The following is a 20,188-nucleotide window of genomic DNA, read 5'->3' as shown; positions in this document are numbered from 1 at the left end:
AGACTTTTGAAGTTGCTGATTACTTTTAATAGATTGGCCCCTAAATAATGCAGCGTGCCAAGAGAAAGTTAGTCTAGTAACTAATGTGCGGATATTCATCTTCTTCTGTGTGGGCCATATTAAGGGACAGGGGTCATGAAACATTGATGTGCACTGTGTGTAGCTCTCAAAGAGGACAGCCTCAGCAGTCACTTGAACAGAAGCTGAAGGAATTAGGGGGATTGTTCCCGAGACGTGGAAACTGTTCTGAAAGGAAAACTTGAAGTTTTTTGGGGGTTTTTTTTCTCCCTGTAAACTCTTCAGTGGCCAAAAATGATACGCCAAGAAAACGTCTGCAGCCTCTACCTGATAGTTGACCTGACTAATATGGCAGACTGAAGCGTTGCCCCTCAGTTGACGCGTGTTTAAGGGGAAAAAAACAGAATTTTCCTTTGGTTTTATTGCACTCTACTTTGAGACGTGGTCCTAGAATATTCAAATGTTTCAGCGCAAATGTAAGAATTAAAGAAATACTGTCCAAAGTAGAGATTGCGGGGTTTTCCACCAAAACATTTCTTGAGATAAACTGGTTCTCATGCTTCCTTATTGCCAGTTCCTTGTTCTTCTCTGGCACAGAAAAATGGGTACGGCCAAGACTAAAATTATAAGCCATAGAAGAAGAATTATTTTCCTCATGAGCTGGAGGCGGGCTTAAAAAAAGCAACAACCAATCAAAATATGAAGACTGCCATTTCTAAAGCTACAGTGTTAGTTTAGTGTCATCTACCTAGTTAAGGATAGAAAAACAGTAAACAAAAACGGATTTAACATTAATTTAAGTAAATGTACTGTTTATTTTCATATCACACATAAAGAAATTTAAGCAGATCAATGCATTGCTCAACAGAGCTGTGCTTACAGTCAACTTTTTAAGCTAAAACCAAAAATGCCATTTCCAATTCAGTTCTTAATGCTGTAATGCATAATTTAAACACTTCCTTTTTAATGCAGGTAATTCTGAGACCTGCACTTCTTTAACAAAGTTGCGACTGTCTTCAAAACCATAACTTGACTTACGACACGTAGTCAAACTTATTTAGTCTGGACAATTCACTAATTATAAGTATATATATATGTATATGATATTATATGTTGCAAAATACGAATACCTAGAAAATAAGCTAAATATTGACAAATAAAATGAATAGAGTCGTCTAGCAAATATTAAATGTTTATTAAAAACAAACGTGGCCTCCCAGGTATACAGATGTATTGGTGTATTTAACAGGTCAGTACAAAGATTGCTTTCTAGTGGATTTCTTGACTTTTATTTATTTATTACCTTAAGTACTAAAGTAAAACCAGCTGTACGTGCTAAACTTTTTGGGAGGAACACTTATTGATTTGACTTTGACATTATATCAGTTGTAAATAGTCAGTACATAATTTATCGATGTAATTAATATTATTCAGAAAGAAATTTTGTCAAAAGTGAGTGCTAAGCAGTTTAGTTTTTCAAGTCTATTGCTTTTTCAATATCATTAGGTAAAGTTATCAAATCCTGCTGGAAATGCTGTGTTTAAGTGCTTCTAGCATCTCTGGTACAGATCAGAAATCAGCTGGTTGGGATTGTTAAATTAATATTGTGATGTCAGGATATCTGTTTAGACTTTACATGATTAGGTCCCTGAAGGGCAATTCTTTTGCAAAGAGTAGTAGCAGCAACCTTCATACAATAACACGTTCAATTACACAGACAATTGGTGAGACTAACATAAGAGGCAACCCAAAAAGTTAAAAAGAGATCAATCTTAAACATACCTGGGCTTGAACTGTGTGTGGGGGATGGTTGGGGTCCACCACAGACTTTTTTGGCTTTGGTTACTGATCTCGACTTGAATAGGTCCATAATGTCATTCAGTTGTATCCCGATGATTTTTCAGCATACCTTAATAATGCTCTGTGACTGGTTATGGTTGGGTTGTTTTAGATTCAGCTAGCCAAACCAGCAAGAAAGGAAAAAGTGAGGACTGATTCAATAAAGCAACTGGAAAATATTTTCTTAAAGACACAATCAACATTCAGCTCCTCAATTTTCTGACAAAGCACATCCTCTGGTAGATACTTTGTAGGGATACTGAGATGAAAAATGTGATTTTAGGAGTTATAAATGTCTCACTGTGCTAACATTCTGTGTAAAACTGATAGAATATCTAATATGTAATGAATCAGACACTGGCTCTAAAGTTGTAAAAAACCAAAGCATGCTCTTTTACACCCTACCAGTCAAAAGTCTGGACACACCTTTTTATTCAGCGGTTTTTCTTTATTTGTATTACTACCTGTGGGAACTCTTTGAAGGCTGTTAAGGAAAAAACATCACAGCTTTTCTAACCATTCCCTCCTGAACCTCTTTGAAAGAATGCCAAGTATGTGCAAAGCAGTATTCAAAAGGGGCTATATTGAAGAATCTAAAATACCAAATATGTTGGGAGATTTTCTTTTTTTAAGATTTTTTGTTTGCTATAAAATCCCTTATATGTTCCTTTATAGTTTTAATGTCTTCAGTATCTACAATGTAACAAAAATAAAGAAAAGCCATTGAATGACTAAGGTGTGTAGAAAACGTTTGACTTGTACCAGTTGAACACATCAACCGCTTTGGTAGAAAATCCTTAATTGTTGTAATGCAGCTTATATCAGATTTGGTTTAAAGGACAAATTAGAAATCAGTTGATTTTTACTAAAGAAGACTTGTGTTGCAGTCAGTGCTTGTCATACTGGCATTTAAAACGGAAGCTGTAATTAACTTTTCTGCTGTATATGCTGAACTTTGTTTTCATTCTTAACCCCCATTTGTTGCGCTCCTACCTACATTTCTAAGGGCTAGTAGTGCGTCCCAATCCTTCTGTGTGGAAACAGAGACTCTTGAAGTTGTGCTTTCAAATACGCTCACAAATGCAAAGATTTTCTCAGTTCTCGCTTAACATCTTTACATATGTTTAACAGCAGTGAAACATATGTAAAGTTAAAATATGTAAAACAACAATTTTACTCTGTATTATGCTTGATATGAATGTTAATGATCGCAAAACAACTTAAAAAAATGAAATATTTTTGTCAAAATTATTAGGGCCTACCGATGTACTTTATATGATGTAATTTCAGTTCTTCAAACACAGCACCTCTCTGTTTAATGAATATTTTCATCTCTAATGTCATATTTTGGCTTCATATACCTAAAATAAGCTATTTTAAAACAACTATACCCTGGGTGGCATATGCCTTGATTAGTAATTTGGTATTAAAATAATTAAATTGATATGTATTGTAAATTTGTTATCTCGGCACATTTGGTATGAAATTTTAGCTAACTAACTTAACTGAATAATGTCTGCAGGACCGATAATTATTTATGCAACATCGTATTATGGTTATGTAGTAGGAATAAGTGGGAAAGGATTATGTGTCAGCTTCCTGAAGGAAAGTGAGCTGTTTTAACCTTTTACTTGAATTAAGTGGGAGGAGAAGGGTTAGGGAAAACCCTTCAACCCCCCCAAAAAAACTAAAATGACCTTCCGTTTTTGTTTTTATTTCAAACTTTCTTTGTTTTCGGAGAACCTTCAGTTCAGGACTCGGCGACTCCGAATCAGGGACAGGAGCCACATCCTCCTCCTGCTCTGTAAATTCCCTCCTTTGGAGACCTTCAGCTGCTGCCGTCAGGGCAGCTGAATGTGTTTGTTTTCTTCTTTAGTAAATTATCTGCATACGGAGACCAACCGTGGTTTAGTTTCCATATAGCATGAGGGAAACGTGTGTAGGGGGATTCATTAGCACACCATCAGAGGACACTGTCAGGCACTGATAGCTGCTGAACTGATGGTCTGCGCTATCTTTGCAGCTGTTCACGGAGTTCTGAGCTGTCCCTCTGCTCAACGACCTCAAACACCCACCACTTTCCTTCCTCTATCTGGCTCTTTGTTTTTATTTAAGTTTTATACTTCAGTTCATCGCTCCTTCTCTCTTCATCTTTGCTCTGCTTTTCTCCTCTTGGATGCTCTGCTTTCCGCTCTCAGCCCTTTCCCTCTCTGCTCATCAGTCTGCTCTTCTTTTCTTGTTTATCTCATCTCTTAATTTCTCTTCATGATCACTCCTGCACTATTTTCTCACCACCTACCTGTTAATAACACCCCCAGTCACATCCCCTCCCTTCACCCCCCCCCCCCCCGATTCAGGGATTTAACAAAAGGGGGGGGGGAGGAGAGCAATAGACAAGAGGGAAAGGGAGTGGTGGAAAAGGAAAGAAAAAGAAAAACAGGCAGCATTTTAATTGCTTTTTTTTTTTTTTTTTTTTTTTTTAAAGAAAAAAAAAAAGTGGAGATGAAAAACAGAGTTAGCCTGGAGGGGTATGGTGAAATTCTAGCTGGAAGAATTGCAAGACCATATGAGAAAGGAACACCTCGGGCCAAACAGGGAGATGAGTATTGGTTTTTTATAAAGCATTTTGCATCGATTTCCAGAGAGAAAGCGAGCAAGGGAGAGGATGGAGACGAGGGGGGGCGAGGGAAAAAAAAAGAAGGAAAGAAAGAAAGAAAGACAGGGAGTGAAAGAGAGGAAGAATGGCAGGAGGGGAGGGAGAAGCGTCTCTGCCTCCTCACACAGTTGAGTTAAAGAAAACAGAGGCGGCTAGTTTGACTTGATAGCTGAAGCTCAAAGCGTCCATAAGACACAAGCTGGTTGTAAATTCACTAAAGGACTGTGTTGTTGAAGGCAAGGCTCCTTTGTGTATTCTGACATTACCCCTTTTTAGTAAAGGTGCACCAATCGGTTTTTCCTCAGGCCAGTGCCAATTTTCATTTTGCTGCGAGGTCTGACCGTCCGATTCCAGATTTTATTTCCAAAGACTTTAGCAAACGAAAGAGAAAAAAAATGTCTCACAGGTTCCTCAATCAAGCAGAATTTATGCATAAAAATATTTGTCCCTAACCTTAATCTGCTGTTTGCTAAACTTCAAAAAGTGCAACTTAAGTTAATGCTGCTGATTGACGCTATTATAGACCAAAGGGGTTGTAGTTGTTGGTTCTGACACATTAAATGAATAGTGGGGGAAAAAGTAGGATATCGCAGCTTTCCACCTTTTGATCGGCAATCATAGCGGATCAAGAGAAAAATTGGTGCATCTCTAAATCTGAGTGTCTCCAACTGAGTTTACCAACACCGGCCCTTTGGCACTGAAGCATTGGGTGGCCAAACACAAATAGCTTTTATGATTTCCGTTGTCACCATAGGTTTGTCAGCCTACCCTGAAGTTGTTAATATGATTTAAACTTCGAATACTTAAAACAAAATAATAATTATTTCTCCCAAGAGCTTTTTATCAGTGAGCTGAGGTGCTGTACATGCGTGGTGAATGTAAAAGTAGTTATGTGATGATGCAGATTTTCCACGTTGTTTGTTTACGCCGAGCAGACAGTCATGCGTACCGGTTAAATAAGGATCTCTGGCAAGTGGAAATGAGCAAACTGTTAAAGTGGAGGTGTTTAGAGGAGAATATTAGAGCGGGGAGAGTGGGACCTGCAGGAAACCCGCAATGAAGACGAGGGGATGGGGATGAATATCTGTCCAAGGGTATCTCGAGGCGTGGTGCCAGCGCTGTGTGATAAAAGTGTAAAGATAACAGCAATTTCTACTCTTTGCCTTGATGAGCCCCTGTAGCCAACATCAAATAAGCTCTTAATCACGCGGTACACCGAAGAACCAAGAGCCTGGGTAGCAACAAGTGTCTTTTTACTAAAACAAAGGTGCCCATATTTGGTCGAAATCTTAAAAGGCGTAATCTAACTGGTCTTTTTTTTTATTATTCATGTCATTTATATTATGTAAAAATCATTGCTGCAATGTGTTTTTCCTTAACACCTATGTTACTCACAGAAACCTTTAGCCTTACCTTTAAAGAAGTGTGTTCTGTGAGGATTTTTATTTGGTTTTATTCCTGCTATTTAACGCTTTACGCATTTAGATTTACAGCCACACACTGTATACGGATGTTTTATTTTCGACGCATTTATTTGTTCAGTGGAGTTGTCAGAGGAAGTGGTGGTGCTTTTGGGATCATCTCTCTGACGAGCGATTTGCAGCTTTGTCAAACATCTCGTTCTACAATTGCAAGTCAAGCAGCATTGCATACAGTAGACGGCTGCTTCCAAATTCCATTTAAATTCATAAGAAAATTAAACTGTAACAGTAAAATATCATTTTTTTTCGCATGATTCCCTCATTCTAACACGTGGCCCTTCCCCATTTCCTACCTCTGATTCATTTGCGCCCCCCTGACAGATGGAATAATAGAGCTGTAATGCTACATTCATACTATTAATTTCTGTAAGTACAACCAGCAGTCGCGTTTGTGTGCGCGCGTGTGTGTGTTGTTGTAATCTCTCTGCAGAAGGGACACTTCAAACAAGTCTGGAATGGGAGAACTGCGCCTTAAGCCCCTTGTTTCAACCTGTGATGCTAATGCATTTCAAGCTTAGTGCTAATAAAATTGAAAAATAAATGGAGGGTAATTGTTTCATGCATTTGAAGGGAGCCGGCTCATTCCATTATGCGGTTGTGTTTGTGCGTGTGCGGCTTGTCTGTCCGTGCGCGCGTGTTGACGCGTGTGTCTGTTTCAATTTTCAGAATCAGTCGCCTGTTCAACGGCACCGAGCCCATCGTGCTGGACAGCTTGAAGCAGCACTACTTCATAGATCGGGACGGCGAGATATTCCGCTACATCCTCAGCTTCCTGAGGACCAGCAAACTGCTCCTTCCAGAGGATTTCAAGGTATTCATCCACTACGTGTCACTCTCTGTCTGTCCCCGGAAAACCTGAAGTAGTTATAAACCTTCGCTGGAAAACAGATTATTTTCCATTTTCTGAAGATGACACTTAGGGGTAATAATATTCATATTTACTAATGCTTAGCTGTCCTCCCATGGGGTGCAGATTTTCATCTTAAACTTTTATTTCTGGTTTCCCACAATTCATAGCACTCAAAACGTTTTGTACGACATATTATGACTTTATTACCACAATTATCAATGTATCGTATTTGAGTTTTATGTGATTGTCTCACACAGAGTAGTATATTTGTACAATTATGAACATGTAGCCCTAAAAAGTTTCTTTAAGAATAAAAATCCTGGGTGGGGACGACGTTTGGGACAAAATACAACTAATACTTTGTTGAACAAACTTTTGCTCAAGTCTTTCCAGGTGTGCCTCTACCAGCTTTAATATCTAGGGGAATAAAATATTACCTCTGTTTTCTATACGAAACAGCTCAACCTAAATCCTATTGGATGAAGAGCATCGATGAACAGCTATTTCAATGTCTTATCACACATTCTTAATTGGATTTAGGTCTGGACAATTTTAGTATGCTTTGCCCCAAACCAGTGGTCCCCAGGCTCCTCCTGTTTTAATACGTGTCTCTGCTCCAGCTCACCTGACTGAAACGATCGCAGGACCTCCTCTGCACGGCACCAAGTGCTGCAGAAACCTCAGTCATCCATTCATTCAAGTCGGGTGTGTGGCAGCAAGGAGACCCCTAAAACAGGCGGGACAGGGGCTCCCTGAGGTTGGAAACCCACTGCTCTAAACCATTGCAATGTAGCTCTGGTTCTCTTTCATAGCATTCGTTTCGTGTCTCACTATGGGGAACGCCTCCTGCGTGACCTCATCAGAAGCTCAAATGACATTACGCCAGCCCCGATTGGCTGGCAAAAGTGACAGTCTATGTCAGGAGGGGATGGGACCCTCCTCCTATATAATAGGCCGACATAGCTTCACTCGTCATTCAAAAACCTCTTCTCGCTTCTCACAGAGGCAACAACTGTCCACCTGGGCGCAGAGCTTAACGGTCCACAGAATTGGGTGCGCAACTCAAGTCACCGGGCGCTCCGCTCCTGGACGTACGGTTGTCGGAGAGAAAGAGTAGCAATACTCTTCTATCTGCTTAGTAGAAATACTAAAAAGAGAAAACTCCGGGGAGTAGCAATACTCCTTTAACACGAAGTATCACTACTTCAGACACGAGGTTTCGCTAGCATCGCGGCTACCTGGTAGCAATACCTGATAGCCAAACCAACTAGCAACCTCGCGGGTAGTAATACCTGAGGTGTACAGAGTAGCAATACTTTGTACATCCCGCTAGCTTCTGTCCCCCAGTAGCTGCACAAGCTCCTAGGGATACACACCACGCTAGCCACCCATAGCCCCAATAGCTAACCATGGCTACGGCTATAAACCCCAACGACGGGGGTAACGGCACGAGACTTTGTCCCTGCGGCAAAAAGATCTCAAGCTGGGACACTCACCCTGTGTGTGCGGCGTGCCTGGGTTTACACCATGCCCAGGTTGCGTTGACGTCCACGGATGAGTGCATCCACTGCGCAGCCTTTCCCCGCAAGCTGCTTCGCCGCCGGCTGGCCCGCCAGGCCAACCTGTCAGGGGGCGACCCGCTGATGAACGAAGCAGCCGCGGCGCAGGAAGGTGTGGACATGCCTGAGGTGTTGGCTGCCACACCTGGCCCGAGCTGGGCGGACGCAAGCCCCCAGCTCCTAGCCCCCGTTTCCCCGCTGCATGCGGTGGACGAGGATGACATGGGCGCTGCCGCTTCCTACATGCCGGGAGGAGATGCGGACTATGGGGACGACGAGTCGGCAGGCTCGGAGCTCCTGATGTCCGATGATGACGAGGAAGACTCCATCTTCCTCAGCAGTGCGAGCGGGGCTGCAAAGCCCCCCGCTGCCGACGGAGGTGAACAACCTCCGCCGTCATCTCCTCTAGATATGGACATGCAGGACATGTGCAAACGTGCGGCTGTCAGGCTCAACATCGCGTGGCCAGCTGTCCAAGCGGAGGTTGTGAAATCTCGCTTTGACGGAAAGAAGCTGCCAAAAGCGAAAAAGACGGGGAAACAAGTCCTGCCCATCTTCCCGGAGCTACTGGATGAGTTGGCGATCACGTGGAAGAATAGGCCGTACAGCGAGAAGCATCCCATCGCGGGAAGCTCCCTGTTGGACTGTGACGGGATGGAATCCCATGGCGTGCGCCAGATGCCGCCGATAGAGCCGGTGGTTGCGACCCACCTTCACCCGAAGACGTCCTCCTCGGCTCCGTCACTGCCCGCAAAGGCAGACCGCTTCCAGTCTAGCCTTACTGACAAGTGCTACAAGGCGGCGGCTCTGTCGACGAGAGCCCTCAACGCCTCCTCGATGCTGATGGCCTACCAGGCCGAGCTGGAGGAGGACATGACCAACAGACCAGACTCCGCTCTGTGGGAGGAAATCTGTGTCATAACGGACCACGTCCTCCGTCTCCACAAAGTTGCCATACAGGCTACGGGGAGAGCCATGGGTCTCATGGTTCTCCAGGAGAGGGCGCGCTGGCTCGGGCTCACCAACCTGGCAACCAAGGAGAAAGAGGAGCTCCTTGACACACCCGTCGTCCCCCAGGGTCTCTTCGGTGCTGCTGTCACCAGCATGCAGACGAGATGTGAGGAGAAGAAACGGGATGATGAGGCGCTGAAGCTCTGCCTGCCGAGGAAACCTCTGCCGGCGGCTCCAGCAGCGCCGCGCCAGTCCTACGCGCAGGCTGCATCTCGCCCCATCCCTGCTTTCAGGATCCCCAAGGTGCCTAAAGCGCAGGCAGCGACTCAGGCCCCCAGAGGTCCCAAGAGTCCATGGGCTAGGAAGCAATCGCCTCAGCCCAGCCCTCTGACAGCACCTCCGCCGCCTCCACCTGCCGCCGCGTTGGGAAGGCGGAAGAAGCGGACGGCCTGACAGCCTCTCCTCAGGGGAAAAGCGAGCCCGTTCTGCCCCGTTCCTGGGCTGCTCGTTCCCCACCCAGCTCCGTTCCGGAGCCAGTTCAACGGGACTCGTTCCACACAGAATGCATGGCCGGGATGGGCATTCATGTTCCGGTGCCCACCCCAGGAAAAAGACAATGTTTGCAGTGTTGTTGCGCAAATGTGTTTCCCTCGCATTCTGTAACAAATATGTCCCGACGAGCGCATCCGGCCTGCGTGCCAAGGGCGCCGTCAAATGTGTTCGTGACAATAAAGAGAAAAGATATGTTGAAAAACAAATCAATCCTTTCTGTCATAACGCAGCCTGCGGGGAACAGCGTCCCCGCAGCTGTGACAACACAGTCCACCCGCGCGCACCCGCGCGCGCTGGTGCCGTCTGCCCGCGCGCACCCGTGCGCGCTGGTGCCGTCCGCCCGCGCGCACCCGTGCGCGCTGGTGCCGTCCGGGCGCGTATGTTGCGTGCCACAACCCGGACAAGGCGCCCACAAGGCGGCGGGGACGGAGTTGCCGGCCAGCCCCCTCTCGCTGCACGGCGAGAGCTGGGCTGCCTGCACGCAGTCAAAGTGGGTGCTAAGAACGATAGAGAAGGGCTACAGGCTACAATTCAATGTCGCTCCGCCCCTTTTCAAGGGAATAATATACTCCCATGCTCAAGGCGAGTCCGCCAATATTCTTCTGGAGGAAATTTCCTCTTTGAAGAAGAAAGGAGCTATAAGGGTAGTTCCGCCCGGGGAATCCCACAGCGGCTTCTACTCAAGGTATTTCCTAGTCCCCAAAAAGGGCGGGAGGGGGCGGAGACCCATTCTGGATCTCCGTGCCCTAAACCGCTGTTTAAGGAAATACAAATTCAGGATGTTGACACACACGTCTCTGCTGCGGTTCGTGCGAGCAGACGACTGGTTCACATCAATAGACCTGAAGGACGCGTATTTTCACGTCCCCATATACCCCCCTCACAGGAAATATCTGAGATTTGCCTTCGAGGGGATATCGTACGAGTATGTGGTCCTGCCTTTTGGTCTGTCCCTGAGCCCAAGGGTGTTTGTAAAATGCACCGAGGCGGCAGTGTCTCCACTGAGAGAGCGGGGCATCCGAGTGGCGACATACATAGACGACTGGCTAGTGGCAGCCCCCACATGCCAGGAGGCGGCTCATCATACAGGTGTTCTTACACAACACCTCATGAGTCTGGGGTTTCAGATAAATGTGGAAAAGAGCACACTGATTCCCACTCAGCGAATTACTTATATTGGGCTCACTCTGGACTCTCTCCAGGCCAAGGCATCATTGTCCATGGAAAGAGTGGAGGCAATGCGTGCCAGTCTAGCGCTGTTTGGCAGGGGCAACATAGTTTCCCTCAAACAATGCCAAAGACTTTTAGGCCTGATGGCCTCCTCTATAGTGGCTATTCCTCTCGGACGGCTGTATATGAGAGGCATTCAGCGATGGGTAAACTCTCTGGGTCTGAACCCCCACCGACATGGCCATCGCAGGGTGAGGGTCTCAACAGAATGCTCACTTGCACTGCGGCAGTGGAGGAGCCCAGGTTTCCTGACACAGGGTGTCGCTATGGGAACCATTCAGGCAAGGAAAGTGATCACCACCGACGCCTCCCTGATGGGCTGGGGTGCCACTCACGAGGGGAGAGCGGTGAATGGGAGATGGCATTCTCACATGCGTTCTGCCCACATAAACTGCCTGGAGCTGCTGGCTGTTCACCTGGCTCTGAAACATTTCCTCCCTTGGCTAAGGGGTCACCATGTCTTGGTGAGGACAGACAACTCCACGGTAGTGGCTTACATCAACAGACAGGGGGGGCTACGGTCCCCCCAGTTGCACATGCTGGCACACAGACTGATAGTCTGGAGCAGCAAGCACCTACGGTCACTGAGGGCAACTCATGTACCGGGTGTTCTGAATTACGGGGCAGATCTGCTGTCCAGGGGAAACCCACTGTATGCAGACTGGATGCTTCACCCCCAAGTGGTGAGTCAGATATGGTCACGGTTCGGTCAGGCGACCGTGGACATATATGCAACAGTGGAGAACGCTCAGTGCCCTCTGTTCTTCTCCCTGCACGACCAGAGGGCTCCACTGGGCGTGGATGCACTGGCACACAGGTGGCCGAAGACCCTCCTCTATGCGTTTCCCCCTGTAGCTCTCATTCCCCCGACTCTGGCCAGAGTGAGGGAAGGGGGTCTGACTATGATCCTGATAGCCCCACGTTGGCAAGGAAAGCACTGGCTGGCAGAGATTTTTCAACTTCTCTCCAGCCCACCTTGGCCGTTACCACTACGCAGAGATTTACTGTCTCAGGCACGGGGGGAAATATTCCACCCCCACCCAGAGAGGCTAGCTCTGTGGGCCTGGCCCGTGAGTGGTTCAACCTGAACACGGTGGAGCTCCCTAATAGCGTTATTAACACTATTCAGTGTGCCAGAGCCCCCTCAACTCGGTCACTGTATGATAACAAGTGGCGCGTGTTTGAGAATTGGTGCGCAGGGTCACAGGCTGTACCTTTTCAGTGCTCTGTGACAGTGGTTCTGTCTTTCCTACAGGACCTTATTGAAAAGCGTAAAGCTTTCTCAACCATCAAGGTGTACCTGGCGGCTATTTCTGCTTGCCATATTGGCTTTGAAGGACAGACAGTGGGTCAACATCCTTTGGTGTGCCGATTCATGAAAGGAGCACGTCGTATGTTGCCTACATCTAGACCATTGGCGCCATCCTGGGATCTTCCCACGGTACTGGATGCGCTCTCTTGTTCCCCGTTTGAACCCCTGGAACAAGCAGAGTTGAAACCGTTGTCCCTGAAGACTGCCTTATTGCTCGCTTTGGCCTCAGCTAAGCGCATAGGTGAGATTCATGCACTCTCTACACATCGAGCATGCATCAAGTTTTCTAAAGGGAATGCTAGGGTCAGTCTGCGGCCTAACCCGGCCTTTATTCCAAAGGTGGTTGGCTCGTGCTCCCCCATAATACTGGATGCTTTTTACCCTCCGCCTTTCTCCTCTGAGGAGCAAAGGCGTCTACACACTCTCTGTCCAGTTCGCGCATTGCTGATCTATCTGGACAGAACGAGTGGTTTTAGACAGGGTGACCAGCTGTTTGTGTCGTGGGCGAAACCACACATGGGAAAGCCGGTGTCTAAGCAGCGCCTTTCCCACTGGATAGTGGGGGCTATTGCACTTGCATACACAAGCAAGGGCCTCCAGCCTCCTGCTGGTCTCCGGGCACATTCCACTAGAGGTCTAGCAACCTCCTGGGCTCTTTTTAGGGGAGTCTCTATTCAAGAGGTGTGTTCAGCTGCATGCTGGGCGTCACCCCACACATTTGCTAGATTCTATAGTTTGGATGTCACGGCTCCGACTATGGCACATTCGGTCCTCAGTACTGGTTCTTCTCTGAGTGCAGCTTCTCCAGAGTGAAGCATCAGTGGGGACAGTTGTCATCTTGACAGGCATGTCTGGCAATCCGGGAGTCAGTATTTTCCCCATAGTGAGACACGAAACGAATGCTATGAAAGAGAACTTAAGGTTATGGATATAACCCCGGTTCTCTGATTAGCATGAGTGAGTGTCTCACCAGACCACCCTCCTTGCTATGAAGCGAGGAAGAGGTGAGCTTGTTTTGAATGACGAGTGAAGCTATGTCGGCCTATTATATAGGAGGAGGGTCCCATCCCCTCCTGACATAGACTGTCACTTTTGCCAGCCAATCGGGGCTGGCGTAATGTCATTTGAGCTTCTGATGAGGTCACGCAGGAGGCGTTCCCCATAGTGAGACACTCACTCATGCTAATCAGAGAACCGGGGTTATATCCATAACCTTAAGATTTAGGGGTCGTTGTCCTGCAGGAAGTTGGACCTCTCAGGTGAAGAGGATTTCTTCTAGGATTGCCCTGTATTAACCTCCACCGTGTTCACATAAACTCTCTCCAGCTTCTTTGTTCCTCCCAGCAAGATGCTGTTACGTCCATGCCTCACTGTGGGAGCGATGTGATACGGGGTGATGTGCCGTCTTAGGTTTCTTATTCGCTTGTCGGCCAAAATGCTTCATTTGGGTCTCAGCTGACTGGATCACCTTCTTCCACTGGGTTCTTCCCACAGAAAACTGCAATCAGGACTTTTTGGGGCTTCCTTTTGGCAACGGCTATTTTCTCCTCATTCTTTCTTTCATAAGGGCCAGATGTTTGGAGTTCACACCCAACAGTTGTCTTGTAGATACATATATTTTTTAACCTGTGCTGCAGATCTCAGGGGAACTTTTCCGCGACTTTATCCCTGACCTATGTGGTGTGCCTCTTGGTCTTCCTGACACTGTTTGTTAAGTAATGTTCTCTTACAATATTCTGAGGCGTTAACAGAACAGCTGAATTTTGCTCAGCTTACATTATTCACTGGTTGGCTCTGTTTACTAATGATATGATTTATCAAGACAAGTTATTGCATTAGATCTTTTTTAGGGGATCGCAGTAAAGTCCGGTTGAATACATTTGCACTTTTTTTATTGTTCGTTACCTTATCACATACAGCCCCAATAAAATACATTATAGTTTGTGTAACATGCCCAGATGTGATGAACTTCTATGGATATGCATGCCTTTCCAATTAACTGTAGATACATTATGCAGTGCACTGTTCCTCTAAAGAAAGCCACAAAAGGGACTATGTAACTGCTGAAACCATAAAAGGGACTATGGACACTGAATTTACTGTAATTTACCGTGATTTGCCAAGCTGTATGCAAACGAAATTTCGTTCTGTGCGCACTCTGTGCATGCAGAATGACAAACAAAGTTGTCTAAGTCTAAGTCTAAGTAAAGTAACCAGTGACCAATTATGTGTCCTCTGTTTTGCGCTTGTCAGTTTCCTGTCAGCGATGCCTTTTCTGTATTACAGCAGATTATTTTTAACAGTAGCGCAATAGAAAATACGTCTCACACAGCATTTATGCACACTGCCATAAGTAGCTGTGCAGTAATGACTGTATAGCCATGCCTGCAGCTGCAGCCTTCCCAAGGTTTTATTTGGCGATACAGATTCCTCTGTGTACCCTTCTTTCCATTTCTTAACCTCAAGTCGCGTGACCTTTTCCCTCGCTCATCCTTCCCCACAAGGTAACAGGGCTAGGCCAAGCCACTCAGAGCCGGGGGGCGAGCTCCCTGGGCCCCACGGATAGCAGGAACAAGAGCCAAACCTCAGACAACAGAACATGACATGAAAGCCCTGCATATTTTGGCAGACGATTGCCTGACTCATAGCTGATTACTTTTTTTTTTTTTTCCTTCTTTGCTCTCGTTCTCCCCCCGCCGCTCAACCCCCCTTTTCCACTGCTTTCTGTGCAGCCTTGACAGTCCAATCAGGCGCCGCGCTCTGCACAGAACGCGTTAGACTTCATTGTTTTCGACTCATTACGACCCACTCGCATAAGCCCCGCGTTGATCTGCATACCTTTCAATTTGCGTGAAGCCAGGAGAAGAAAAAAAAATGCAAATAGTGCGAGGCAGAATTGAGCATGTCCTTATCTGAACACAATCAGGCTTGCCGTCGCCCCAGGGCTGGGTCTGATTCTGCTGCTGGCAGCCATGGCGCAGTGTGTTTTGCTAAATCAATGTGAAAGTCTGAGCAGAATAGGAAAATATGTTGTTGTTTTTTTGTTTTTTTTTTTCATCCAGCTTGTATTAGTGGAACAAAAAATATTCCCTATTAATATCCTCTCCTGGACTCATTTAGCACAATTAATCAGGAGAGTGTAAGCAATGCTCAGTCATAGGGAGGGCACGGTTTCAGAGCGGAGCAAGTTAGCGGTGTTCGTGTCAGATTACTCAGTTAAATCGGCTTCTGCTTTCTTTATGTACTGGCTGGAGCTTGTGTTTTTATTCCTGTGACTGTTCTGCATTATATGGGAGCTGGCTGTATTTTTTTTTCCCCCAGTGGCTTGTTTAATCAACAACCTGCCAGCCTCTACTTGTGTGGTTTTAGTCATTTTTTTTTTTTTTTGGTTTAAGACACACAGCAGGTCTTTATTAGTCCGACTCGCTCATAGTGACACTCTCCGTCATTTTTCTCTCCTTCTTGTCTTTATCCATCTATCCCCCCCCCCCCTCCCTGTCCTTCCCTGAGATGTTGCCTTGCCGTCGGGCTATCAGGTCGGATCATTATTTTGAAGCTCAAACGGGCTGTCTGGACACAGGATTGGGGGATGAATTGTCTCGTAGAGCTGGCAGCGGTAACAGCGGCTTCGGCAACCTGGACAGAGCTGTTGGCCTTGTCTCCCTCTCATCTTCACCTCGGCGCTTAGGATTACTCTGTTGTTTTCTGCGCCGCTCAGGATGACTAAAGTGCCTCGCAGACAGACCCCTGTTAAAAACATATCCATCCATGGCTTCAGACCTGTGAAGGATGAGGAGCTACACTTTGATACAGAGAGCTGCCCGAAGGGGGGCGTCTCACTATGAGTTTTGTCAGCTGCAGCAAGAAGGCCAGCAGAGAGGGAGGGGGGGGGGGAGAGAGATGGGAAAAAGGAGGAGAAAAAAGGGGGAAAAAATGGACCCGCCATCCCTCGCTCGCGATCCGAAATGCTAAATATTAGAACTTGAGCTTAAGATGTGTTGCGTCACCTCTGGGACCAGATGGAGCTGTATTTGGATGTCGTTCCCATGTCTCAGACGAAGGCGCAGTTTAGATGAAGGGGTGAGGAGCCTGACAGAAGCAATGGTGGGGGGGGGGGGGGGGGGGGGGGGGGGGGGGGGGGGGGGGTTAATGAAGAGGCTGTTTGCTGCCGTCTCCTGTTTCTGTGTCTAGCAGTGGCACACAAGATGCAAAGCTGGAAAAAAAATGTTAGTGTGCCGCAAAAGCTTTCAAACCTGTTGAACTGTCTTTGTTTTTTTCACTTGACAAACACAATCCTTAATTCGATTAATCACGCATCAATGACAAACATAAAGTACCGCATAGGTGTCAGGTGGAGACGAAGGGACACGTGGTTTTCACGTTGTTTTACAAAAAAACAAATAACTTTGCGTGCTTTACCCTGATACTCCTCCACAAAATCCACTTCAACCTGGAAAAAAACTGTTAAGAAGACACCTAATTATTGAACATGGTCCACCTATGTGTGATTTAATCTCAGTATAATTCCAGCTGTTCTGTGAAGGCTTCACAGGTTCGTTAGAGAACATTACTGAACAAACATAAAGACCAAGGGATGCAGCGGACGGGTCAGGGATAAAGTTGTGGCGAAGTATAACCGGGGTTGGGGGTAGGTTATAAATCTTTTACCATCTCACAAAGCCCTTTTTCATTCATCAGTCAACAATGGAAAGAACATTGTAGCATTATAAAACTAAAAAGACATTCACGAAAACTAACAGACGGAGAAACTGAGGGGGAAAAAAAAGCCTGGAGCTCCTCAGTAACTCTGGAGGAGCCACATAGATCCACAGGTCAGGTGGGAGAGATAGGATAAATATTAATCATTTACCTGGCTTTTATGGAAAGAAGATGAATATTGTTAAAAGTAAAGCCTGAGAAATCTTGTCTGCTTTTTGCCATTTTGCCATTTTCCCCGTGTAGGGGAAGAAGCTGCTTTGGTCAGATGAGTCCAACATGGAGCTTTGTGGGCAATGTGCAAACTGCAACATGTGGTGGAAAACTGACTCCCCGACCATATCTCTGCTACAGCGCCTGCCAGATTTCACAAATGACCGATCTTTTTGGTCAATTGAGCAAAATAAGGAGAAAAACGGGCAGAGGTTTTGAAGTTTGGAGTGGTGTTCACCGGATGAAGCATGTGCTGTTTTTCACTGCGTGGTTGCGTTGTCTCATTTTTCAAGGGTTTCTGGACGCTGACGTCTGCCACATCTTCTCGTTTAGCTCAGAAATATACGCAGGCGAGGGATCCAGCGGAGGATCCCAGCAACACGCGCATCATGTAGGGGCTGACAGTTCACAAACAATGAATGGATTAAGCTGTCATTCGTTTTCCTTGTGAGACACTAATCAGAACACAGATGGATTAATTTCTGATTGTTTAGCAAAAAGATTTGCAGGGTTTAGGTGTAACCTAATTAGATCTTGTTCTATTAGGAGCTTAGCATCGCGCCATGAGCCTTATTAACATAACCCCCAATAACCCCCCCACCCCCCCTCATAATAACTGTCCTCATGTTCACTTGCGCATTTCTTCCTCCTTCCCTGTATTTTCTATAGTAGCGGTGAATGATGGTGCCATCTGGTCTTGTGGGAAATTAGAGGCAAGCGCACCGGGGGAAATGGCCCCAAGGCTAGCCCCGCCAGGAGTGAGAGGCAAGCAATCTGCTGCAGACTGTCTGCACACAGGAATGCACCATCACACTTTGCTGGAGCACCACTGATGGCCTTTCTGGAGTCAGCTCACCAAAATATGCTAAAGGCCAGCACGGCTCTGCCAAGAGCCGCTGCGGAGGGAAGCTGCAGCGCGGCTATGCTTTGTTTACCGAGAATGTTGTCTCACTGGTCGCAGGCCTCCACTGATCCCAGTTTATTCTTCCCCTCTGCTGAGGATGTACCGTAGCTCCATAAGGCAATTAAGTTTATGTTTATGTTTTATCTTCTCAAACTGACTTTATTTCTTTTGTTTCCATCTGGGAAGTGCTCTAAAGTCCCACACTGCTCTCGTAATATAGTCCCTTACAAAATGATTCACACCCCTTCCGATTTTTACACTTTTAACCCACGTTACGACCCCAAACCCTCAACAAGTTTTACTGAGAGGTAACGGGTTAGACCCAAAAAAAAAATTAAAAAAAAGTAGCGCAGAATTGGGAGGCGTAAGTAAAATTTCATGGGTGGCATGGGGGTGTCTTCAGCCCCGTTTGATCTGGTCAGGATTAAGAAGACAAAAAAAATAACATAGCAGGTCAGGAACAATGTTGGAAAATGTATAGAGAATGTAATGACTGCAAACCTACCAAGAACTGGAGACGCACAAAAAAAAAATATTGTGGGCAAGAAGAGCTTCCTCATTAGTATAGTGGTGACCTGCCTGTCACGTGGGAGACTAGGGTCCGATTCCCTGACGGGAGAACATGATGTGGGAGTGGCGGCCTGGTGAGGCCCTGAAGGTTGCTGGTTTGGAACTCAGTTAATCACTCTATCCAAGATTACCACTGACGGATGGGTTCTCTGCAGAGACAAACGTTTCCCATCTTAGTGGGTATAAAGGGAAATATTATCAATCAGAGAAATAACTCTGGAGGAGCAGCAGAGGTCAACAGCTCGGGTAGATACCAGCTTTTCCAGCTTCCAACGAAGAAAACCACAGTAGGTTTGAAGTGAGTCACGAAGCCTGAACAGCTAAATAGGTGGAAGAAGGTGTTCTGCTCAGATGAGACCAAATATGTAACTTTAAGCACAATCTGTGGCAGAAAGGCAACATCGCACGTCACCGTGAACACACCATCCCCCACGGTGAAACGTTGTGGTGGCAGCATCATGCCGTGGGAATCCTTTTCTTCTGCAGGGACAGAAGGCGGATGGAGACAACATACGGGGCGAGACTTGAAGAAAACCTGAGCTGCATGAACGGATTTTCCTTTCTACTAGAGAACTCTTCTTGTTCAAGCATACTTTATCATTAGTTTGTTAAAGAAAAGCAAAAAGGTCACCTGGCTACCTCCAACACACACACACACACACACACACACACACATATATATATATATATATATATATATATATATATATATATATATATATATACAGTGTATTCCCCAGGTTAATATGCGTAACGTTTCACAGTGCTGCATATGTGCTGGATTTTGTCCTTGTGACCTTGGTGAAGCGATGTAATGTAGTGAAAGACACGGTGTGTTAGTCACACATATAGCCAAGAGGACTGTAACTCACCGCTCTAATCTCCATGTTCATCTGTCTGTGCAGGACTTCCACCTGCTGTACGAGGAGGCCCGTTATTACCAGCTGACGCCCATGATCAAGGAGCTGGAGCGCTGGAAGCAGGAGCGCGAACAGCGGCGGATGGCACAGCCCTGCGACTGCCTGGTGGTCCGGGTCACACCCGACCTCGGCGAGAGGATCGCCCTGAGCGGGGAGAAGGTCCTCATAGAGGAGATCTTCCCTGAGACTGGGGACGTTATGTGTAACTCTGTCAACGCTGGCTGGAACCAGGACCCAACACACGTCATCCGCTTTCCCCTCAACGGGTACTGCCGGCTCAACTCCGTCCAGGTAACGCATCGATGTGCTTTGATTTAAGAGAGAACGCACACAGTTAACAGTCTAACATTCATCCACTTTCTAAACGGCATCGAAATCTTACAAATTAGCCACAGACTTGCTGTTCCACAACACCCA

At 46.3% G+C, this 20,188-nt stretch overlaps 1 protein-coding gene across 3 annotated transcripts in view; it reads left to right on the top strand.

The window, feature by feature from the left end:
• Positions 1–20,188, top strand: part of LOC105930453 (BTB/POZ domain-containing protein kctd15) — a 42,905-nt gene that overhangs the window by 6,182 nt on the left and 16,535 nt on the right. For all 3 annotated transcript variants that reach the window (XM_012868680.3, XM_012868679.3, XM_021319584.2), the window contains 2 exons: positions 6,661–6,805; positions 19,757–20,062. In XM_012868680.3, coding sequence (XP_012724134.1) covers positions 6,661–6,805; positions 19,757–20,062 — 451 coding nt within the window. The remainder of the gene's footprint in view (positions 1–6,660; positions 6,806–19,756; positions 20,063–20,188) is intronic.

The sequence above is a fragment of the Fundulus heteroclitus genome, chromosome 4, assembly GCF_011125445.2.
Source record: "Fundulus heteroclitus isolate FHET01 chromosome 4, MU-UCD_Fhet_4.1, whole genome shotgun sequence".
NCBI lineage: Eukaryota > Metazoa > Chordata > Actinopteri > Cyprinodontiformes > Fundulidae > Fundulus > Fundulus heteroclitus.
Note: the sequence above shows the minus strand (reverse complement) of the source record. Positions and strands in the feature narration are given on the sequence as shown.